Below are 24,502 nucleotides of genomic sequence, written 5' to 3' on the forward strand. Positions count from 1 at the left end.
TAAGCTTACACGGGCAATGCAAACATTGCTTAGAAATCAAATGTACTTATGTTGAGTTCAATTAACAAACCTCGCGAAAGAAAGAAAAGTTTTTGGGTTTTCATGTTTTAAATTCGCTGTACTACGAAAACATTAGTTCGAGTGTAGGGCAGTAAATACATGTCAGTGGTGACAGTTATATCAGAAACAATTGCAAACTATTGTTTAAAGTTTTATTGCAATCAAATAACATTTATTTTTGTTTCTTTAGCTTTGCACATTATTACGATACACTGTGACTTTTGTGACGTAACAATGACTTCAATCGAATCTATTTTGCTTCCACGAAAGTTTGAAACCAAAGGTATTCAAGGTAAGATACTGTCGATTATAACATCACAGTTGCTAAGACTCAATCCGACAAACGTCGTTCACCCGCTGTGACCAATCGTCACTTGTGCAGTAAGAAATTGCGGCAACGGGAATTCCCGCAGAGAAACGGATGTTAAACATTTACACGTAACAACTTTTGTCGGTGTGACGACACAAATGTTGCCAGTGACGTCATAAACCTGTCACAGGCGTTGATCTGTCAAGTTTTTGTTACGCGACAATCGCTTGTAGACAGGTGGTCGGTATTAATAGCGAAGCGAGTCCTTAGGGATTGTGACGACATAAATATAACTGTTACGTAAGCGTGGCCGACCTGACGCAGTTGTTCGTGTTGTTGACGCCACATTTACACTCAAATGTTAAAACTATGTTTTCAAAATCGAACTTTTTTGCATATAAATTAACATGCATTTTTTTCAGACAATTCTTTCCCACGTGACTACATATCCAATGGGAACGACAGTTTCTATAGCAACAGCGATTCCGGCGCATCAACGTCTTCACCTACGTCATCGCTAACATCCGCGGGTTCGGGATCTGGAGATAGCGATGAGGGGGTGTTTCTGAAAAAAGGAGTAAAGTACCTGGGGTCCTTGGAAGCAGACGAGCCAATTGACTTGAGCTGCCACAGACGTGGTAAAACCGAAAATATCAATTTCACAAAAAATATTGAAACAACAAGAAGTCCCCCGGCGCCAGTTCTGCCGATGCCTTTTGTATATCCTTCCTCTTTGCTTCAATGGCCGTACTTATTTCCACCTGCGACACTAGGGAGCATGAACCCTTTTGCTCCAGTTAGTGCGAGTCTGTTTAATCCGGGTCTATACAGTCAACACACATCGGCAGCAAAAATTGCTGCATCCAAGCAAAAGTCGGATGACTCCACTGGCGTCCTTTCGCAGTTCCAAGCAATCATGGCCAGCCAATCCGGCGAGTGCCTACCATCACGTGACCCATCGATTCTGGCCGATTTCGCAAAGGTTTACAAGCAAGGCGAGAAGCGACGTGCTACTAGCCCGGTGCACCACAACAAAAAGCAAAACGAAATGACAAATTTTGCAATGTATCACAATTTACCGACAATGGTCGCGCCGCAGTTTGGAAATGTGATTGGAGGAGTCAAAAGAAGACGCCAGAGTGATGGTAAGTTGTAGATTTAATTTGGTTTAAATAAGCTCATGTCAAATTTAAATGTTTTGGGTTAACCATGTTATCTGTTTTGTAACAGACCAAAAAGAACAAGCTGCACCACCAAGCGACAAGAAACTTAAACAAGGCAATGAAAAATTTTCATCAACCGAACACAACCAGGTAAACGTAACGAAATTCAACTGTTTTTAATATTGTGCTGAAGCATATTTAACAAATTTATAACGAAGAGACATGTGATTTTTAAACGCCTTTTATATTTGTAGTACACCTCAGATGGGTTAGTGCGTCCTCAACCGGTTAATTTTAAACCGTGCCGTTTGCCCTGTGATGTATGTGGAAGGACTTATGCCACTATTGGCGCCCTTGCAAAGCATGCGAAAACCCACGAGGACCCGGAAGCCGGAAGTAAATTTAATTGCAAGGTGAGAGCGCATTCGGTATCAAATGTGGCGTACGTAATAGAAAACAATTTAATACTTTTATTTTAAGATAAATTATTTTGAGTTTCGGGTGAAAAAATAATATTTCTGTTTAAAGATAATTTTAACACTAATATCAACCAAGAAAAGATCAATAGCTTTTGTGTGTATTTGCTTTGTTTGACTGCAAAACGTTATATGACAACTGACAACATAGATAATTGCAAAATCATTATACATGAATAATAAAATTACCATTGAAGGCATATTGAATGTGCTTGACGTTAAAACCCAGTTGCCCAGTTTATAACGCAAACGTTCTCTTTGCACGTAGATATGCAAGAAGGAATGTACGTCCCTTGGTGCCTTGCGCATGCACATTCGTACCCACACCCTCCCTTGTGAGTGCCACATATGCGGGAAGGCCTTCTCTCGCACCTGGTTACTTCAGGGACATATCCGGACCCACACAGGTATGTCATGGCTACTTTTATCCTCAGCGCCAACTGCTGCTGGTGATGCAAATATTTCTGCAGTTGTTTTTACTTCTTGCCAAGATCTGTTCAATCTTTTTTATTATTGTGTGTAAACATTTATTACTATCTTTCAGGAGAGAAACCATATGAGTGCACGGTATGTTCCCGCGCATTTGCAGATCGCTCAAATCTCCGTGCTCATATGCAGACTCACGAAACCGTGAAACGGTACAGCTGCATCACGTGTGAAAAAACCTTCTCCAGAATCTCACTCCTCAAACGTCACCAAACCCACTGTGATGTCACCAAGCCTCAGTGTGACGCATAAATGACATAGTACTCACGAAGATTTATTTTGTACATATTGCACATAAGCGCTGATTTTGTTAAAATTCATGTTTTTTGTGTTTTTTACTGTGATTATTTAACTGTGTTTTGCGTGAACCTCATAATGCACAAGGTGGTTGCGAATTCAAAATGCCTCACAATTCAATAAAACCGCGCTTATATTCAAATGAACACAGTTCGTTGTTGTCTGTACTAATTATTAAATTTACTCTTTGCAACGTCTTACTCCTTTGGTGTCAGAATTAAATCTAAGTTGCACACCGATAGGCATATCTCATGCACTAATTTGTGAATTGTCAAGAAAAGAGCGACACAAACGACAGTTACATCTAACATAACGTGATACACTTACAAAAGGCACATCAACTAACTATTACAGGAAAACTAAATTAACGGTTATATATCGAGCCATAAGTAATTCCGCCTTCACTGCTTGGTTGTAGCGAACTGTGCGTTGTAAGATGGTGCAGAGAGCTGGTTTTCATAAACTTCCGCACCAAAGCCGGGATGCTGCGAAGTCAAAGCTGGTTGTGGCGGCATAGGGTTTGGTTGTGATGTAACAGAAGGGGGAATGAAAGAATTCTGATTGGTGGTTTGTGCGTTGTTGGTTATGACATTGATTTGGGCTGTCAAAACAGGTGATTAAAAAAGAGCAGTTGCAGTATTGGATCTTAGAATTAACGTTAAGTATGATAAAGAACACTTAGATTGGTTAAAAAGCAAATATATATTTATGTATACATACACAGTTGTTGCTGTTGTTGTTGTTGTTGTTGTTGTTGTTGTTGTTGGTAATTGTATGCTGACGGCACGACATACGTTGACGTGACAGGTTGGGGTACTGGTCGGTTTCGGGTTTTGTAGCAATAGCAACCGATGATAACGATTAATGCAGCAACAACAGGAACGGCTACCCCAACTCCAACGTAAACCCAAAAGCTAAAAAACAACTGGTTTCTTAACAATTAATCAGTCAAAAGTTTAGTTGCCTAAACTAGGTTGCTCCAAACTGTTCGGCGTTGCGGACAGGTTAAAGAAGGTTGCGTGGTCTACGACTACGTGGTACAAAGCCACTAAGCAGGACATACGAAGTATACGGTGACAAAATGAGTCATGTTTAAATATGTTCGTAAAAAAGTAAAGATTTTGACTAATATGACGAAGCAAAAGCATGGACTGGCTGTCGCTGTGCTTAAAATACTGTTAATTTTCAAAAAACTTGCCATGTATTCAACATGTTCATTAGTTACATATGAAGTTTCATGTTAATTTCTTAAATTTCATTTGGTTTTGTCAGTCATTGTAGACCAGTGGTTCTCGATCTTTTACGGGTCGCGTACCACCTGACAACTTTTTCTATTGCTGCGTACCACCTAAACCCTGTTTGAACAGATAAACCAAGAAATAGACCCATTTTGTTAACCTGGTTAGCAAATTTTGTTTACAGAATGTCAATTTTAAAAGAATGTCCAAAACACGAGTGAGTTTTAGTTTTGTCAGTTGAGCTGCAATCTTATATCGGACTGAAATTATAGGTATTAAGCTTGTAATAGGTATATCACAGAAATCTTCTCGCGTACCACCTGAAATGTTCTGACGTACCACTAGTGGTACGCGTAACACAGTTTGAGAACCACTGTTGTAGACAATTGCACGACAAACTTTCACGAACGGTACAAGCATCCAAAGGTAAACCAATGGGTTAAAACCAGATATTATTGGCTATCCCCTGTCAGGTACATACTACAACAACAATCAATTATCATGATGCGCATTTAGTGAGTGGCATATGTGGTTGTTTTGGTAGAGCTACTACCACCATAACTCACGTCAGCTGCACGTTTAGCAAAGTTTTGATAGGTGGTGCAGGCTGAATTATTTGTTTAGCGGCTAAAGAGGGGTAGGGTTGGAAAGAAAGTTTTAAAAAAAAATTACATTAGAAACTAAATTTTAGAGTTTTTAATGATATATCATAACTCCAACCCGAATAGCCCTAACCGTCACCATCTTTTGAGATATACCGTTTTCGTTTGGTTTTAATGTTCTTTGACAACTGTCCATAATAATTAATCGCCTATGGACCAATGTTTGTTGGCCTCTGACCTAAACTCCGTTTTTATACCGAACAATCTAATTTTAGTAATAAAGCAAATCAAAAAATATCTACATGTTAAAGAGTTCAATTTGCTTGCAACTCGATATTCTGTTATCAGTATCACTGCAGTGTGTAACGACAAGTGTAGTACAGCAGTAATCTCCTGGGTCACAATTCCATGCCCCGCAGTTGTTTTCTGTGGAATGTAAATTATAAAGTAGCGACCTGACTTGACTTACTGTGTAAAAAGGGTACATTAGATAACTTCAAGGTTTTATCAAAATCCACTCAGTTATCTTTTTTAAAACATTGGTTGAGCCGAGTTTCTGCGGTTAAAATACTCGACTTGCAGTTATCATAACTTTCGGCTTAATTCGAGTCGCCCTAAAAGCCAAACCATAAAAATATGTCCAGACTGTTTGAAAAACGCAAGTCACTGTAAAGCAGAGGTACACAACCCTGAATTCCAGCTATTAACGGCCGTATCACAGCTCCTTATTTCAAAAGGAATTGTAAATAAATAAGATCTATCTCATAATTTTTCAGCATCGTGCCCTAGGTCTAGATCTAAATGGTGTCCAAATTTATGCCAAAATTTAATTTGGTGACTAATTGGCGATCAATCATAGCTTTTTATGATGTCAGAATTTCTATTACGTTTTGCGTTGTATATATTTATACATTGCTGGCAAATACCTGTAAATCGCCTCGCAAAATTCGTTGAGGTCAAGTTAATATTAATAAGCCAGAAATCTGCCAAACGAGATATAGCACAACCTTTTTACTACGACCGCCGCATGGCTACTAGGCTGGTAAAACTCTTTGCGCATGTCCGGACGTCTATTAGCCATAATGTTAGAAACACTTCTCAAGTGAAAATTTTATTTAACCCAGAGTGAATAAAATAAGTAGGCAAAATACCTTACCTGCTTTGCAAACGACAAACAGCAACATCCAAACCACAAGAATCAATTTCATTTTTACAGATAGGCTGCTACAAATATTGCAAAACAAATTAAACCAGATTTGGGTCTGTACTATTTTCTGTCTACAAGACGACCTAAACTTGTTGATTACAAAAGCTGTACAGCCGAATCCTTCATTAAACTTTCTGATATTATAGGTCGGTTCTTACAAATTGTATTAAAAATTGTGACTTTGTTGGGTTCATGAGGCGTGAACAATTTTAATCACGACGCTATTATCGTTATTATGAAGTTAACGTAATTAACTCAACGTTGCCAGGGCCTTGACTGATAGGCATTGAAGGTAATGCGACCATGCAGGTACAAAGCGGTTGGTGTTTAATGGCATGGAATATAGATGGAATTAGGACGAATCGTTTAACCCTTTAACTGCCGAATTTGTTTTGACAAAAAATGATGTTTAGACATGCTCTTGCTCTTTTAGGTTTTATGCAAAATCGATAGAAGATAGGCAAAAACTTTCTCTGGGAAAGTTGTTGGGTATATAATTTTCTACAATTTTAAGATAAAAAAAATTTCGATGACGTCATCACCTATGAAATGACGTCATTTTAATTCTATTTTTTCATGAAATTGCAGTTTATTGATGTTTTTCGTTACAATTATTAGTTACAAGTTGTTTTACAAACACTTCGTTACAAAATTTTATCTGTGTTATTTTGATTACGTCATTAATTAGCTCATGTCGTCATAATCATTAATTTCAGTTTGTTATTTTACAGTATTAAATTATAAAATTAATGTTTTTGAGGGTATGGAACTTGTTTTCAATAATATTTATTGGCTAATATGACATTTCACTGACTTATTATAATGTTTACCAACCAGCTGTATACACATAATGCATTCACAAGTTTTTTTTAAATGGAATGTTTATTATGTATTATTACACCACAACATGTAAAATTTGTAAACACAGTGCATATAAGTTTGCAGAAAAAACACAATTTCAAGCCTTCCCTAGGTACTTTGCATTGATTCTTCTGTATTTGTTGTCCATTCGTGAGGCCACATCTCCTCATCATTTGACAAATGTAAATGCATTTGTGGGCCAGATACAATCATAATATAGGTCAGCAAGCACCAACTTCCAAAGTCAAAGTGCTTCTACAACAGTTGTTTTCTTGATAAATAACTGTTGTCACCACTAATAATAAAGCTAAACTGACTCATACAGTTGTATATTCAAGCAAATCAAGGCAAATTTACAGGCCCTAACTACCCACTTTCAAGCCCAATTCAGCTGCACACATATCAAATTGTAAACAAAGATGGCCGCAACACGCACGCAAAGCCCTAAAATCAACTCCAAGCAGCTGTCTGTGAATCAGTCAAGCGTAAAATATCAAAAAACGGCTCAAAAACAAAAATTTGAAAAAAACTTGTTTTTTTCTGAATTTTCACTTTCTCCTTACTGTAATTAATTTTTTTCAAATGCTAACATATCATTTTTTTCAAATAAATTGAAGCCAATATGCATAAGCTTTCCAACGCACCCCAGTTGGAAAAAAAATTCGCACTAATACGATTTTTGTCGCTGTTAACAACGAGGCATGTCTCCATGCGCATTTATGCGCCCGTGGCAATTAAAGGGTTAAGCAATGTTGGCAGAAACCACCTTGCTAAACTGGACAAACTTTACATTTCCTTTTTTTACAAATAAACGTTGGGTAAAAAGCTTAACTGTATGTTTGTTGACGTGCTTCTAGATTAAAATATTTTACAATATATTTATGTTTTTGATTTTCTTTTTGAATTATTGTCAAATGTCTAACGCCGGTTTGCACAACCATTTCGATATGACGGCCGCATTTCAGATCCATATTTCAACAACGGCCGCCAAGTGCCTGTTTATGTTTTGTTTTAAAATTACTGGTGTAAAAATTAGGTTTATCTTATACATGTCTATATTATATACCATCGAATGGCGCCTGAAAAGGCAGATTATTTTATAAGTTAATGCCCCCCCATCAAGCTGAACAGTTTGATGATTATCGTTACTGTTTATGACATAATCTTGTATTGCGAAGCTATAGTTCCAGTTTTCTTCGCATTGTTGCACACAATAGACGTACAAACAATCTGGCTACTCCCCTGCTCTGGAGAGTCAGGCGAAAGGCTTCGAGGATCCCTGTTTGGGAACCGTGGCCCTTGTTTGGGAACCGAGGTGCCTGGCCCGCTGTGAAAAAAGTTTGGTGTCTTGCCTAATCATAAGTTAGTACGTTGTACATGTCAACATTCAAGAGATATGACCAAAACAATTGTTTTAATAATTGATCAAAACTACCAACAGCAGATAAAATAAAATCCCTGGTTAAAATAGGGGCAGTCAGTTTCATGTAAAGGAAGATATATTCGCCTGGTGTTTGCGGCCACTTTTAAAGAAAACTGTTAGTGGTAGGAGCTTTTGTTGTGTTTTTACCCTAACCATTAGGTCTGTAGAGTATTTGAGCTTTGGAAATCGCCCCGCCATCAATAGTCAAATTTTTCAGTTAAAACGATTATTGCCTTAAAGAAAAGATGTTACAAGTGTCGGCTATATCATACATGTGTCACAAAATCCCAACAAAAAAATTCTTTAACTCGGTCATCTCTGCAAAAGTTTGTCTCAGTGGTATTTTATGTTACGTAGCCTGCTATTGTTGTTTTCATTTCTGTCACTTTCTTTTAATCAAGTTTACATTTTTGGTGTTGCCAATTCATTATTTTACAAATAATTGAACAAAACGCAGGTTTCTCACGTGCTCGTACACGTTACATTGGAAAAGATCACTACAAACCTTAACTTATTGATTTGTTTATTTGGCAAACTACGTTGTTGAAGCACAATAGATTTTGAATGTTTTTAATGGCAGTTTTTGTTTAAATTGCTGTCATACATGATGAATGCTTAAAGCGGAAAACAAATCAAACTCACATCAAGTTACGTATTTTATTTCTTAGGCATTTGCATAGCAATCACAATCGATAACGTTAAATGTTATTCTAAATACTAAATTTTATTTTGCAAGAGCCTAAAAGCATTTTTTTAATAAGCAAATCCAAACCTTGCCCGAGATTGGCAAGTAGCCTAACAGATCATGCAAAGTATTGATCACCATAAGCTGCTAAAAGAGTTGCTACAATGCCCACACCACAGGTAAGACTTATCCACAATTTGGATGAAGTTGAGGAGCTTGAGTTCATCGAAGCGCTGAAAACAAAACAATGAAAAATGATTACAAAAATGAGTAAATTATGTAAATCAGAGAACTCTTGCATTTTGAAGTCTGAAAAAACACCCAAATTAACTATATATCAGCAGACAGATCTGTACATGTAGGTTGAATTTCAAATTGAATGAAAAAGAAAAACAATGGTACTTCAGTATAAACACGCAAATCGTTGAATGTGTCATGAAAAATCATCTTGGCATGCAAGCCAGAGGTTGCAGACTTCTGGTCTATTGTCTAAAAATCTAATAAAGGTGCGTATTGTTTGTTTACAAATTGCTTCTATAAATTAAAAATTGATTGATTAATAGATTTGTGCACAAATTTAAAAGTAGTTTACGTGCAAGCATCTTACAAATAAAGGTAAAACACGCACATACAATTGACTGACCGGAGTTTGTAATAAATAGCTGCTTATACTAAACAAAGGTTCTCAAAATGGGGTCGCAACACGATTTGTATTTCTGCAATCTTATGTAATGTGAGATCTTGCGAGTGTATAAGCAAAAATTAGATACACAAACGAGTTTTTTATGACAAAATGTAATTCTTTTCTTGATTTTCAAATAACAAACAGAAGCGATTATTCGCGCACTATGTTTATATTGTTTTAGTCTTGTTTATGACGTAATAAATTTCCTCAGAAACATTCCCACGCAGAGTGATTTACGAAACGAAACTAAATTTATTTTGTATGTTGTTGTGGGAATGCTTTCTAAAGGAATAAATTAACTTTTAGTTTGGTAACTGGACAGCTTTATTTTGGCTTGTAATTTAAGTTTTATGAATATATTTAGATTGAACCGCTAGTGTTTGAAACAATTGCGAAGGGACCGTTACGACAAAAAATTAAAAACGTTTGAGAACCGCTGTACTAAAGCATACAGGTATATTTTCTCTTGAAATGTACCTGGCAATGCCGTTGGTTGGAATTGTTTCGCAAGCCGCCGGAAGTGTGCCGTTAAAACCACAAGGATTGCTCATGATAACCGAAAATGATGAGACTGACCCACGACAACATACTACGTAGGAGCTGCAAGCGACATATACATTGCAATCGATGTCCTGTAAATGAGATAAGAGACGTTTATCCGTGATACCACAAACTCTTTAAAGTATCGTAGTTTCGATTTTTTTTAAATATTGTTTTTATTGACATTGGATGATCCTGCCGAAACGGCGTTTTTAATTTGAAGGGATCCAATGAAACGAAAATTCTTTGGATACAATCTTGTTGAAGTTAACTGTATTGTAAAAAAATTCCATGCTGGACTTGATAAACAGCGTAACCTGTTGGTCTATGTTTAACTCCGCAGGGATAAAAAAAACCAGACATTTTTTATGCTGCCAAGGTATTTTAAAACACAACTTGTATTTCTGGTGTTGGTTGCTCAAATCCTGACTCAAGTATTTTATTGAACGGGCAGGAAGAAAATATCGGTCCATTAAGTGTATTACCCCGGTAGTGTACTCATTAGCAAATGCTTCAGCAGAAATTTTACAAAACAATCATAAAGGAGTCCTTTTGAGTTGTTTTACACCATCAGTACACAAGAAAGAAACAATAATACAAACCGATTGACTGTCTAAAACTGGTGTGTTATCAGATCCTCCTATTTGTCTGCAATTTCGGCCGGCGTTTGCATGACAAGTATTTATGGTTCCAATGCAGCAGTATTCACCATTGTTACAATGGGAGGCTAAACCGCAGTTGTTGTCCTACAAAGAGTTTAGTAAAATAAAACTTCTACATAATTGTGGTAAAACCCTTTTGGCCCCTTATGTCACAGAACTTGTAAATCGGGCCTCGTTGAAATGATACTACTATGGCGTTGTAATTAATGTTGGCTTTAGGAATATGTTTACTTATAAAGTGTATAAGCTACTGGTTTGTTGCTTATGCAACTTTCCGTGAATATTATGCAATCCTGTCTACAAATTGCATTCGGTAACTAAAATAAACATGGTTTGAAAAAACAATCGGGTTTGGACTTAATTTTCGGAAAATTGCAAAAAATTCGACAGTTTTAGGGCAGCTTGTTGTATAGGCTAATTGGACAAAAGCTGTTATGAGAACCAAGATAAAAAAATACTGTTTCTTACAACAGCCGTGTCATCGGATCCTTCTATTCTTCTGCAATTTCCACCGTCAAATGGTTGACAAGCATTGATGAAACCATTGCAGCAATAGTCACCAATATCGCAATGAGATAGAGTACCGCAGTTGTTATCCTTAAAAACGGCAAGTTTAGTAATTTTGTTCCTATTTTATCCAATAAAACCTCAAAATATGTTTTCGAATACACTAGCAAATAGTCTATAACAGACCAATAGTGTATGTATTTGATAAATTAGGCAATTCAGGAAAAAAGGTAAGACAAACTGTAAGCTAACGCTTGCGGGAGGTTGTTTATCCTATAAGATTGAAGATAAAATTAAAAGATGTCTTACAACTGGCGTGTCATTTGGTCCTTCTATTCTTCTGCAACTCGCGTCTGCGGTTGCTTGACAAATATTAATAGCTCCATTGCAGCAGTAATCCCCGATATCACAATGAGATGCAGTACCGCAATTATTGACCTTTGATAAAAAAGTTCTAATTTACACTATCAAATACAAAAACCAATAGTATATTTCAAAAACTGGGCAGTAGGCTACAGCTAAATAAATCTAAATACTAACCAAGAATAACGCATGTAGGGGTTGTTTATTTCCACGACTTGTATTAAAAAAGAAAATATTGCTTACAACTGGAGTGTCATTCGGTCCCTCTATTCTTCTGCAATTCGCATCGGCGGTTGCTTGACAAATATTAACAACTCCATTGCAGCAGTAATCTCCTATATCACAATGAGACGCAGCACCGCAGTTATTGATCTTCAAAAAATAATTTCTATATTACACTAGCAATTACAACAACCAATAGCATATTTCATAAATTCGGCACCATAGGCAATGCAGTGAAATAAAAGTAAAGACAATTCAAGCATAATGCCTGCAGGGGCTGTTTATCCACCGTAATTGATAATAAAAGAAAATATTTCTCACAACTGGCGTGTCACCTGGACCTTCTATTCTTCTGCAGTTCGCATCTGCGGTTGCTTGGCAAGTATTAACTATTCCATTGCAGCAATAATCCCCAATGTCACAATGCGACGCAGCACCGCAGTTATTATCCTTAAAAAATTCTTTTTTATTAGGTTTTCTAATCTCAACCCACCTCCTTATTTTTGCACCACCTTCTCGCCACGGCGGCCGCATCACAGACCCCACTAATTGTTTTCGTTTTTTTTGCTTTAATCATCGATTTACCTGAACGCTTAACTGTGTTTTAATGCACATGTATACAGTCGCATAAATTCATATCCGAGGTCGCATGTGTCCTTACCACCGCGGGTTGTGCACCCCTTGTTTAGAAGAATATAGATGACTTACCCCAGTCCCCAATTACCCCCCAAAAAAACTTTTATTTCGATAACGCAGGTAAAACCAAACAAAATAAGGTCAACTCACAAAGACATGTCTCACTGACAAGTAATGCATGGTCTAGACCAGGGCTACTCAAACTTTCTTGCTCTGCGCCCCCATTTTAAAACAGAAATTCCTACGCGACCCCTTGACGGCCGCATCACAGATCTTCATTTCAACAACGGCCACCAATTGCCTGCTTGCTTGTGTTTTTAAATTGATGTAAAGAAATACTTAATTATTATACATATACTATCTAATGGCGCCTAAATTAATTTGTAACTTAATACAAAGATTGAAAGTCTTAGCTTTTATGACGTCATAATCTATATTGTGACGGTTGTGGTATCTGCTTTTTCGCATTGTTTGCACACAATAGGCATAAAAAAGTCCGGCGCATATGGCTACTAGGCTGGTAATACCCTTTAAAGTTCCACAAAATGTGTTTAGAGCAGTTTGAATATAAAAATATTTGGCAAAAAGAAGTTTGTTTACTTCACGGCCGCCAGTACATATATTCTAATAAACATGTTCACGGCTGCACAAACTTGTCTCTGCGCCCGCATGGTTGTGCATCTCTGGTATATACACGGGCATAGGCGCCGAGTTTTACAAAAATGCAAGGTGCCGGACGTAAAGTATGACGTCATTTTATGTGGCGTCATAAATGCGTGAAACCACAAGAACTCAAACTCAAAGCCCAAAAAACTTCCCATATAGACTGTTCGTCAAAATTAAAAAATAAATTTTGGAACACACTGTTGTTCCGTTTAAAATTGGTTTGGTAAAATTTAGAAATGTTTGGTCACGTTGTTGTTGCTTTTTATCACCTAAAATAACCATTTATTACAGCACCATCAAATTGTACACAATAATAGCCAAACATTCACGGGCAACAGTTGTGTGTTTGACGTCATAAAAAGGGTACTGACCAAAATAGGTTGCAGTTTTAAGCCACGTTTCGTTGCTTTTTCGCCAGCACATTTATTCAAAAGCAAAACTGGCTTTTAGTTTTGACGATATTTTGTGCCAAACCGCTACAAGCAAAAAAATAATACACGGTGGCCGCCACCGTGCTTTACAAACCCAAGGTGGCCCATTCACCGCCCACTTGGCGCCTATGTACACGGGAATGATGTTTAAACAGTAAACGTAGGGCAGGAACTTGGCCGAATGGTCCGGCGCGCCTGACCCACATACAGACATAAAAACCTGTTCGGGATTCGTCCCAGGAGTGTATTGGGTTCGAACCTCGTAAAAAAAACAGTAATTGTACGCATGTATACCATTTATTGTGACTGACATAATAACGCATATTGTTTCGCGACCCACAGTTTGAGAAGCTCTGGTCTAGAGTCTAGAGTAAAGAATGTTTACAAAGTAAACGTCTTAGAGTGTTGCACCACACATTTGAGATAAAAATAAGGCAGTTAAGAAAACTAAAACGTTTTCCACTTGGTCATACGAAACAGATACGGTACTTGGAGGTTTGAAGCAAAGCTGTGACTAACATAACTATAATTTTGCATTTATTATATAACCGAACAAAGATACTTACGACTGGTGTGTCATCCGATCCTTCTATTCTTCTGCAATTTCCACCGGGAGTTGATTGACAAGTATTTACAATTCCGTTGCAGCAATAGTCACCAATATCACAGTGGGAGAAAAATCCGCAATTATTATTGGCTGAAAACAATGTATGGTTACTACTGGCAGGTTTTTTTTAAGGTTTGGTTTGGGTGACCGCTAAGTAGTTTTAAAAGACCGCAAGTGTTTCATTTAAATACCAAAAAATAGCCATTTCCAAATTTTGGGAAACCGCTGGAGAAATTTAGGGGACCGAAACGGTACCCCAAAACACCTTAAAAAAAACACTGACTACTGGCATACTGACACTTTGAACACACGCTTTAGCACCAGCTTTTTAGTTAAACTGTTTTGCTTTGTTATATTCACGCAAAAAAATCAAACAAAAATCGGGTCTGATATGCTTTACAATTTATATTTATAGCTTACAAAACCTATTATATTCAACAATACAACTATTTTAGTCGCAAGTGCTAGATTAGCAATGATTTTATTACCTTTGCACGATACGAACACAAATGCCCAAATTACAAAAATCTTCTTCATGTTAAACTTTAAAACTTTTTCCTTTTTAAAATCTGTTTGTTTACCAGTACTCTGAAAAACAACAATTTGTAGAAAACAATTATCAGCACAGACATGCTAGCACAATTCTAATACTGTCACATTCTTAACGATCATCATCCGAGACGACCACAGGCCTTTCACCCATGGTTGTTTTTTTATGATACAAAGCTCATTTGATTAGCGCGTTTTGTCACCTAGCGCTTTTCCTGTATCGACAAACCATACAATGGTAAGTTTTGCCGATTTTTTTGCTTTGGTTGACTTGTCATCCATGGAGTGTGGTTGGCGAAACCCGGGTATCGACTCGATGTGTTGTACGTGCCATATAGTGGCCCAAAAAAGTAAAAAGTTGTTTTTTTGAAGAAAAAAAACGCAGGGTAGTGCATCGCTGTCTATGATTTAGCACAGTGAAGTGGTGAGTTGGGCTTCAAAATAAAACGGTTTCACACCATAAATCTTTTAAAAAATCCCAGGATAATCTTCAAATATATTTTGTTTGACTGGTGTTTTCTTGTCGCATTACCTTTGATGGCTGCTTTTGTTTAATGTTGGCAGTGACCTAGGCTGCCGAAAAATGTCGGTCGAGTCAAATACTTTGTGGTACAATACAATTGGCTTGGGTGACGCTAAGCATACAAGAAGTTTTTACCAAATTGGGGTTCAACGGAACTAACAATTAAACGCTTTATTTACTTATGCCATGTCTGCATGAAAATAAATGTTCGTGGACCTCGGCTTACTACTCGGTGACAACACATTATCTTGACAATTTATTCATGATCTGATACAAAACCAGTCTGATTTAAAGTGTCTTAATATACAACTTCAAAATGTTTAGAATGACCATGGCTTGTCATCACAAGAAGTAACAAAACTTTCTTTTTACGACCGCCATAGAATTTCATGTTTAGACACATAACAGAAGTTACTGGTCTATACCCGGAACAAAACCACTGTGCTTTTGTGGTCTATTTTAAGCGTTCTTTTTCGCTATGTGCTTGCAGAGATCTTTTGTAGGGCTTGGTATGGGAAGGGCAACTCGAATTTCAATTAAAGAATGCTTTGTGAAAGAAATGCTTTGTATCCTTTAACACAGTGGTCGTCAACCTATGGGTCGCGACCCCAGGTGGGGTCGCCTAAACTTTTTCTGGGGTCGCAATAAGTCGCCGAATTTAATTTATTGCATTTTAAAATTGATAACAGAAAATGAAACTAATATTATGTTCTTTCAGATCGCAACTTTTGCTCTTGTTTTGTACTACAGCTTGCTACCTCCTGTTGCAATTAAATTGTGGTAGTGGAAAAACAGAAAATGCCTTTATCGCGTAACAATGGGTTGGGACAATGTGTATTATGACTCAACACTATAAGTTTGTCTTATTTAAGGTGACACCAGAACGAGTGAATAGTTATTTATGCAAGGTACCCAAACTATGCCAAATTTTTCTAATCCCGTTTTTAACCACGTGGCTGTGTGAAGCAGGATTTAGTGCAATGAGTGTATTAAAAACGAAACATCGTAATCGATTGGAAGTGGAGCATAACATGCGGTTAAGCTTGTGCAAAGTCAAGCCGCGGCTTCAAAAATTCGTGGACAGTATACAGGCGCAACCATTTCACTAACAGTGCAAACTAAATGTTGAACAATTTGACATGTCTTTAATGAAACGCCTTACAAAACTTTTTCCGTAATACTTTTGTATCGCCATATTTGTTGGTAATTATGTACAGTTTATGTAATAGTTCTTTCCGTTCAGCATTACTTAAAACATTTTTCTCAGTGTTGAAAAAAATGGGGTCGAATGTAAATTCTGATTTCATTTTCCCTTAAATTGGGGTCGCCTATAAAAAAGGTTGAAGACCACTGCTTTAACACAGCGGTTCCCAAACTTTTTCATATTTTTGTCAAAACGGTCCCTTTGCCATTATTTTGAGGGCTCGCGATCCTTGAGCCTAAATATGTATTTCATAAAAACGAAAGTTGATTGCAGGATTTTAGCCAGTTATGCAAAATTGCGCATAAAAGTCATCCAAACACAGCTTGTGACATCACAAACAGGACAAATGCACTACAATTGTGCGCGAACAATTACATTTTTGATAATTGTCATTCAATAAAGGCTGTTGTTAAGCAATGGAGACGGTTGATTCTCAATTCTACTTTGATTTATACTTATTTAGTGGCACAAACTGACACCAAATAAGATTATAGAATTACTTCAACCGCTTCGCGGTCTCCCCCAAAATTGCCTCACGGACCCCTAAAGGACCGCGGACCCCAGTTTGGGAACCGCTGCTTTAACATAAAGTCCCCCTATTGAAGTGCTATGACCCTGGTGTTCCATTGGGAGTGTCCGATCAGGTTTGGCCCAATTGTGGTTGTCTCTTGACATTTCAAGCATCAAATCTGCGATATTTGTGCTTATTTTTTTATTTTATTTCAGGCTGTTTTGCTGATCTAATGCATGACCCCGGGTTTTCGAGTTTGTAAATTTAATAAAACCTGTTTTCAGAGAAATTTGAGTGCAAAGAAGGAGTGCAAATGTAACGTGAACCGGTGTTCACTTAGTTTATTTTATTCACTGAGTTCAATTAGTTTGGTATATGCTTATTTATTATTTCATTATTGCACTTGATTTTCACGGTAACTCTATTTGTCTATCGATATATGTGTGTTTCACTGTGTTCATTTAGTTTGATATACGCTGATTCAATGTTTAATTATTGCACTTGCTTTTCACTGTAACTTTATTTACCTATTAATATATTAGTTGTTTTGTTTCATAATGTTTGTTTGTTTTGTTTAGCCATACTTATTTTCACGGTATTCCTTTCACTTCTTGTTTTTCCACTTTTGTTTTCTTGTGTTCCATTTTCACCCCTTTTCACTTTAATATCTTTATTTGTACTTATACACCGGTAACATTTCGAACGCATCCCCGCTTCAGTGATTTCTCGTGACGCGTTGTGATTGGTCACGTTCCTAGAGGCATGTGACGTCGTTTTTCCTCGTGTTTGGTGAGGCAGTTCTCTCCTGGCCCCGGTGAAGTGTGCGCGATTGTTTTGGTGCTGTTGTGCTATTATTGTGTTTTGCTATAGTGCAACGTGGTTATTGCTGTGACGTAACGTGATCGAACAGTACCTTTCAAATGTTTTATTAATTACAATATATATTATTTTTGGCCAGTAGCGAAGTCATCGTTGTAACAATTGGTTTTAGCGATAAGCCGTCAGTGCAGGGTCTTGGACCGCTTTACGAATTAGAGAGGTAGCCTCGAGTGTTAGAATACAATCGGGATAGTTGGGAAGGTATAGCGTTAAAGATCTCGCACCCAAACAACTTTCTCTAAATTTCGTGGTTACCAAAATAATTCCGTAACAGTTGGCGAGCACGCCAGGACCCTGCTATCGCGAGACGGTGACTTTTCTATAGAGAGAACTCCATTTGTTAAACTGTTTTTACAAGAGCTTTTACAGCATACTGTTGTTTTTATTATTTTAAATGGCTTTTAGCTTTTTATTGCCTCCGCCTCGGTATGAGCCGGGAGCGGATTTGCAAGATTTTATTAGGGTGTTTGAATCGTACGCCGACAGCATTAAGGCCACTGAAGAGGTAAAAAGGCACATGTTCTTGTCTACTATTGATGACGAGCTCCGCTGGATAATACAAGGCAAGGACCGTTCTGTATACAACCTGGATTACTCAGTCATTGTCGAGCGCGCTTTAAAGAACAGTACCGGCGGCGCTTACTTGCATAAACTGCGCCATCGATTGATTACACGTCGGGAGATGCCTCGCGAAACGCCTCGAGAATTTGTGCGTGCAATCAAGGAGCTGGGAGACAAAGCGTACCCGGAGGAAAAGGAAGAAGACATCAAGAGAGAAGTAATGTACACTGTGTTGTTGTCTGGACTATTAGATCAAAACCTTGCCGCTAATATTTCGAATAGATTAAACCATAAGCGTGACTTTTGGGCCGCTGCCGAGTTGGTTTTAAACGAACAATCCACGGCCATTGTCGCAACAGTCACTACGTCCGTAGATGACAAACGCGATTTTGACAATACTGTAATTACTACCCTGAATGAGCTGAAGCAGGGTTTACACAAAAACACAGAGCATTTATCAAGCACTGTTGAGTTTGCAAGCCCAGTGCGAGAATCTGCAGCAACAGGTTCGGACGCTGGCGTTGGCTCAACATTTCCGATGTGCGCCCTTCCCGACCCTTAGATCAGCGAAGGTGTTTCAATTGTGGAGAGTCCGGTCATCTCCAACACCAGTGTCACCGTGGTAAAAAAACGACGCGCTGTTGACGCGTTCCTATGCAACCCGTTGATAAACAAAACCTTAATTATTCTTCTGTGCCCAGAGCAACCTCTAGACTGACCCCCACAAAATCGATGATGACTACCAAACGACTCCCCGACCGTCCGACCGTCCGCCGGAAGCAAGTGTTACCGCGGTTTGTTGAGATTGTGACCGAAAACGTGCCGGTATGTGCTTTAGTAGACACGGGGGCAACTGTATCTTTGTTATCCGAACACCTGTGGCGAAAACTTTCAAACGTTGGTAATATGAACCTAGAGTCGTGTCCAACTAATTTTGGCCTGGTCGCTGCAAACGGCACGCAGTTGAATTCTCTTGGGATAGCTAATGTAAACATTAAAGTTGGTGGACTAACTGTGAGCCACCGATTCTATGTATGCAACCACTCCGCACATGAGTGTATCATAGGCTTAGACTTCTTGAAAAAGTATAACTGCTCTCTTTGCTACAAGACCGCACTAATGACCGCCGGGAAAGCAAGAGTGCCGTTGCTGAACCAGTCCTTTATTCCCGAAGAAAAGGAAGTCTTTCTAGCGGAATTGACCAGAGTCCCTGCATCAACAGAGGTGCAAGTGATGGAAGAGTTTCCCCCCGACCGTAACGGTGAGTCATTGTCTTCATTTACTGCCGTGATTGAACGGAACCCAGAGTTTACTGCACGATTTGGAGTTCTTACTGCCACCGCAGTAACCACTACTGCCGGACTAACTGTGCCTATACGACTTGCCAATTTAAGTGACGACGACGTCGAGTTGCCTGCTGGGCTCAAAGTCGCATGCCTGTACCGGGTGGCAGCGTTTGGCCCCGTACAATGTTACAACCCCGCATCTCGTGTATTATTGGGTGCCAATGTTGCTAAATGTAGTTGTAACGACTGTTTGCAGACTTCCGAAACTGAGCGAGTTTCCAGCGTCACACACAAAGCAGAGGACGGCCAGGCTGATGAACATTGGCGAAATATAGTCTCCGGGGTAAATATGAGTGATGAGTTGACTGCAGACCAAAGGCAAAAAGTTCTTGAAGTTCTGTCAGCCCATACGCGCGCCTTTTCTACATCCGCAATTGATCTTGGCAAAACTAGTATTACGCAGCATTTTATTGATACAGGAGATGCTCGACCAGTGCGCCAAGCTCCTAGGAGGATGCCGCAACGTCACAAGCACAAAGTTGAGGAGATCATCGATGAAATGCGCAAACAAGGTTTAGTCCGCCCGTCAACATCTCCCTGGCCGAGTTCAATTGTTCTTGTGAAGAAAAAGTCAGGTGACTTAAGATTTTGCATCGATTATCGTGACCTTAACGCCGTCACCAAAAAGAACAGTTAACCCATCCCGCGTATAGACGACAGTTTGGACGAGATGGCCGGTTCCGTTTATTTCTCCACGCTCGACCTTAAATCGGGTTATTGGCAAATTCCTATGGACCCAAAATCTCGCGAAAAGACAGCATTCGCTAGCCACATGGGTCTATTCGAGTTTAATGTAATGCCGATGGGTATATGCAATGCAGCTGCCAGCTTTCAAAGGTTAACGCGCATCGTCCTTAATGGGGTTGAATGGAGCGGAGTTCTTGCGTATCTGGACGACGTAATAATATATGCGCGCACATTTGACGAACATCTAGCCCGCCTAGATTTGGTTTTAAGACGATTGGAGTCCGCAGGGTTTTAACTTTGAAGCCATCAAAGTGTTGCCTTTTCAAGAGCGAGGTTAATTTTCTCGGACATATCGTTTCCAAGGCGGGTATTCTGTGCGACCCCGAAAAAGTTCCTGCTGTTGCAAATTGGCCCATTCCAACCACTGTTAAGCATGTTCGACAATTCGTGGGATTGACATCCTATTACCGCAAATTTGTCGAAAAATATGCGCAGATCGCGTCCCCGTTACACCGCCTTACCGAAAAGGGAAAGAACTTTGAATGGGACGAGAGTTGCCAACGTGCTTTCTCTTTGCTTAAACATAAAATGACCAACGCACCAATCCTACAGTACCCCGACTTTAGACGACCCTTTATATTAGACACTGATGCTTCTGACTATGCAATAGGTTGCGTTCTAAGTCAAGAGATCGAAGGCAAGGAGCATGTGATCGCGTATGGTAGTAGGAGCCTGAGTAAAGCTGAACGACATTACTCGACCATTCGCAAGGAATTGTTGGCTGTGATCTTTGCGACGAAACTATACCGCTGTTATTTACTGGGTAACAGTTTTGTGCTGCGCACAGATCACGCTTCTTTGCGATGGTTATGGAAATCAAGAGAGATCTACGGCCAATGCGCGCGTTGTACCCTGTTGCTCACCACAAACTGGAGTGCCGTTTTATGGCTACACCAGCCAATGCGGCCGATCTCTCGTCACCAGCTGCACTGATGAGACCTTATAGGTCGAAACAGTGTGCACTGTCTGCAGCTTATCATTTATTGGCTCTATGCTTTTACATTGATACTGTGACACCGAGCCGACTTCACTGTGGTTCCCAAGCAGTTGCTTGGCCACTGTGAGCCAGTTTCATTTGTGCTGTGGCATCGCACAGACTGGGTAATGTATGGGGTTGTACCCTGTTGCTCACCACAAACTGGAGTGCCGTTTGATGGCTACACCAGCCAATGCGGCCGATCTCTCGTCACCAGCTGCACTGATGAGACCTTATAGGTCGAAACAGTGTGCACTGTCTGCAGCTTATCATTTATTGGCTCTATGCTTTTACATTAAATTTTAAATATGCTCCGCAATTATGTTCAACAGGATGGAAAGCACTGGGATGAGGCTTTGTCAGCGGTAGTAGCATCATACAATTCCAGTCGGCATGAAAGCACTAGCTTCGCTCCCCACTACTTGCTTACAGGTTCTCCTTTGCGTCTGCCCGCTGACCTGATACATGCACCCTCGCCGCACGACCAGCAGTCGCCATTGGTCCATCTGGAAGGACTCCGAGATCGGCTGACACTTGCCATGGAAGTGGCACGCGAGACCCTCCAGTGTCAGCGCAAGCAAATGGAGAAGCAATATAACAGTAAGCAAAGCGGTGACACCCTTAAGGTTAACGATTTAGTCCTGTTGGAAAACCCGGTTGTGGCACCGGACGAATGTAGAAAGCTTCATCTGCCCTATAAAGGCCCTTTTCAGATAGTAGAGAAGCAAGGACCTGTCAACTACAAAATTGTTGATCAAACCGGCAAAACCCAAGTAGTGCACTTCAATCGCTTAAAGAAAACATCGGCCAATTTTGATGAGCACAACGATGGAGATGAAATTGCTGCGAAGCGCCGTGAAGAAGATGTAGCTTTACGTGAACAAGCACGTGGTTCCAACAAGCCGTTACCAACCGTTGTTGTCCAGGTGATGGTCCCGAGCACCGAAGACGATTCAGGAAACGCGGCTCCAAACGACCCCTATGCGACAACGGGTCTGGTTTGTCCGCGGACGTGCAGATTATGAGCGACGTGTTGGAAACGAGACCAAAGAGAATGCGTAAACAGACGGAATTCTACCAGAGTTAAAGAAAGCGTCCTCCGGGAGTAGGACTAATACAGGCGGGGGAGTGTAACGTGAACCGGTGTTCACTTAGTTTATTTTATTCACTGTGTTCACTTAGTTTGGTATATGCTGATTTATTATTTCATTATTGCACTTGATTTTCACGGTAACTCTATTTGTCTATCGATATATGTGTGTTTCACTGTGTTCATTTAGTTTGATATACGCTGATTCAATGTTTAATTATTGCACTTGCTTTTCACTGTAACTTTATTTACCTATTAATATATTAGTTGTTTTGTTTCATAATGTTTGTTTGTTTTGTTTAGCCATACTTATTTTCACGGTATTCCTTTCACTTCTTGTTTTTCCACTTTTGTTTTCTTGTGTTCCATTTTCACCCCTTTTCACTTTAATATCTTTATTTGTACTTATACACCGGACACATTTCGAACGCATCCCCGCTTCAGTGATTTCTCGTGACGCGTTGTGATTGGTCACATTCCTAGAGGCATGTGACGTCGTTTTTCCTCGTGTTTGGTGAGGCAGTTCTCTCCTGGCCCCGGTGAAGTGTGCGCGATTGCTGTTGTGCTGTTATTGTGTTTTGCCAAAGTGCAACGTGGTTATTGCTGTGACGTAACGTGATCGAACAGTACCTTTCAAATGTTTTATTAATTACAATATATATTATTTTTGGCCAGTAGCGAAGTCACCGTTGTAACAATTGGTTTTAGCGATAAGCCGTTTGTGCAGGGTCTTGGACCGTTTTACGAATTAGGGAGGTAGCCTCGAGTGTTAGAATACAATCGGGATAGTTGGGAAGGTATAGCGTTAAAGATCTCGCACCCAAACAACTTTCTCTAAATTTCGAGGTTACCAAGATAATCCCGTAACACAAATATTTCCTGCAATTGTCTAGCAGAAAACAAGTCAGGTGGTATATTCTTGTTTCTTTACATACGTTTTGGCTTGAGGGGGCACACATTGTTTTCGTTCGTTATTTTTCTTTTTTCGCCAAAGCGAATTTGTTCCTTCCGTTTTATCAACAAATAAATCTTTAAACCTTATTAAAACCTCATAATTAGCTTCAGTTACTAAGTTATGATTATCCGTAACTTGAATCATCTGTATTGAGCGCACGTTGGTTCAGGACGATTTCTGTAAAAGCACAGTTATATAACCTCATAATTAGTGGTTCATGTAAAACTTGACTTGTGTTCACCAAGCCACGTATGAACGTATTTAGGTTTAGACCTCACCGTAGTTACAATACATTGCGTGATAAAATACCTGCTTTGCACAAGAACAAGAACGTCCAAACAGCAAAAAACAACATATCTTTACGTCGAGGTTGCAATTGTTCTCCGGTCCGGATGTAGGCTATAAGCAGGGTTGCCATCGACTTGAAACCAAAAATAAGGACAATGGAAAAAATATTTTTTTATGCGAAACGAAACAAACGTTTTTGAACAAATCTTTGCATTTATACGAGCCATGACATGATATTTGCAATATTTTGAGAAGAAATCTGTTCCAGCAACTGGTTGTTCGTAGAAAATACTAAGTGCATCTCACAACAGGCCGGGTCTAGGTTCACTTTTACTTGTAGCAGGGATTCGACTATAGTAATTGTTGAAAATGAGACAAAATAAGGACTACAGTCAAAAATCAGGACATTTCTTAGAAATAAGGACAATGAACTTTTCTAAGACGTAGCCCTTCAAAATAAGGACAAATCTTAGAAATAAGGACGGTATGGCAACCCTGGCTATAAGCTACACAAACAAACCAAAAACGGTCTGGGTCTACGCAAATGTTCTGAGCCTGTCAGTAGAATTACCAGAGTTGTCAGTTGCTTTGTTAAACGCCATGTAACTAAAAAAGCTGCCTCAAGTCGTAACGTTGTTGTTTCACGAGGCCTGAACAATTATAATGGAGAATCCATTGTGAGTTAACTATAACGTTCCTAGGTGCAGGCAATGGGTAAAAGGTTTATTGCAGTGGTTCCCAACCGG

General features: G+C 39.2%; 3 protein-coding genes and 1 pseudogene across 4 annotated transcripts; 3 read left to right on the top strand and 1 right to left on the bottom strand.

Moving 5' to 3' along the window:
- Positions 1–222: 222 nt before the first annotated feature.
- LOC145207009 (uncharacterized) lies at positions 223–2,938 on the top strand. Its single transcript, XM_080078560.1, has 6 exons — positions 223–352; positions 793–1,515; positions 1,601–1,683; positions 1,788–1,946; positions 2,278–2,416; positions 2,554–2,938. Exons 1-6 carry the CDS (start codon positions 295–297, stop codon positions 2,745–2,747), a joined length of 1,356 nt encoding a protein of 451 aa, XP_079934686.1. The 5' UTR covers positions 223–294; the 3' UTR covers positions 2,748–2,938.
- Positions 2,939–8,786: 5,848 nt separating this feature from the next.
- LOC145209438 (uncharacterized) lies at positions 8,787–14,664 on the bottom strand. The gene is made up of 9 exons (XM_080079724.1): positions 14,616–14,664; positions 14,087–14,217; positions 12,109–12,237; positions 11,809–11,937; positions 11,512–11,640; positions 11,164–11,292; positions 10,636–10,779; positions 9,971–10,125; positions 8,787–9,041 (listed from the first exon to the last, which is right to left on the bottom strand). The coding sequence occupies exons 1-9, from the start codon at positions 14,662–14,664 to the stop codon at positions 8,927–8,929; spliced, it is 1,110 nt and encodes a 369-aa protein (XP_079935850.1). The 3' UTR covers positions 8,787–8,926.
- Positions 14,665–17,287: 2,623 nt separating this feature from the next.
- On the top strand, positions 17,288–22,751 carry LOC145206865 (uncharacterized; annotated as a pseudogene). The gene is made up of 4 exons (XR_013853727.1): positions 17,288–19,615; positions 19,897–19,983; positions 20,120–20,275; positions 21,756–22,751. The product of XR_013853727.1 is annotated as an uncharacterized LOC145206865 (transcript).
- LOC145206881 (uncharacterized) lies at positions 21,700–22,751 on the top strand. The gene is made up of 2 exons (XM_080078553.1): positions 21,700–22,023; positions 22,350–22,751. Exons 1-2 carry the CDS (start codon positions 21,732–21,734, stop codon positions 22,508–22,510), a joined length of 453 nt encoding a protein of 150 aa, XP_079934679.1. The 5' UTR covers positions 21,700–21,731; the 3' UTR covers positions 22,511–22,751.
- Positions 22,752–24,502: the final 1,751 nt, after the last annotated feature.

This window comes from Phallusia mammillata, chromosome 1, assembly GCF_965637545.1.
Source record: "Phallusia mammillata chromosome 1, kaPhaMamm4.hap1.1, whole genome shotgun sequence".
NCBI classification, from domain to species: Eukaryota; Metazoa; Chordata; class Ascidiacea; order Phlebobranchia; family Ascidiidae; genus Phallusia; species Phallusia mammillata.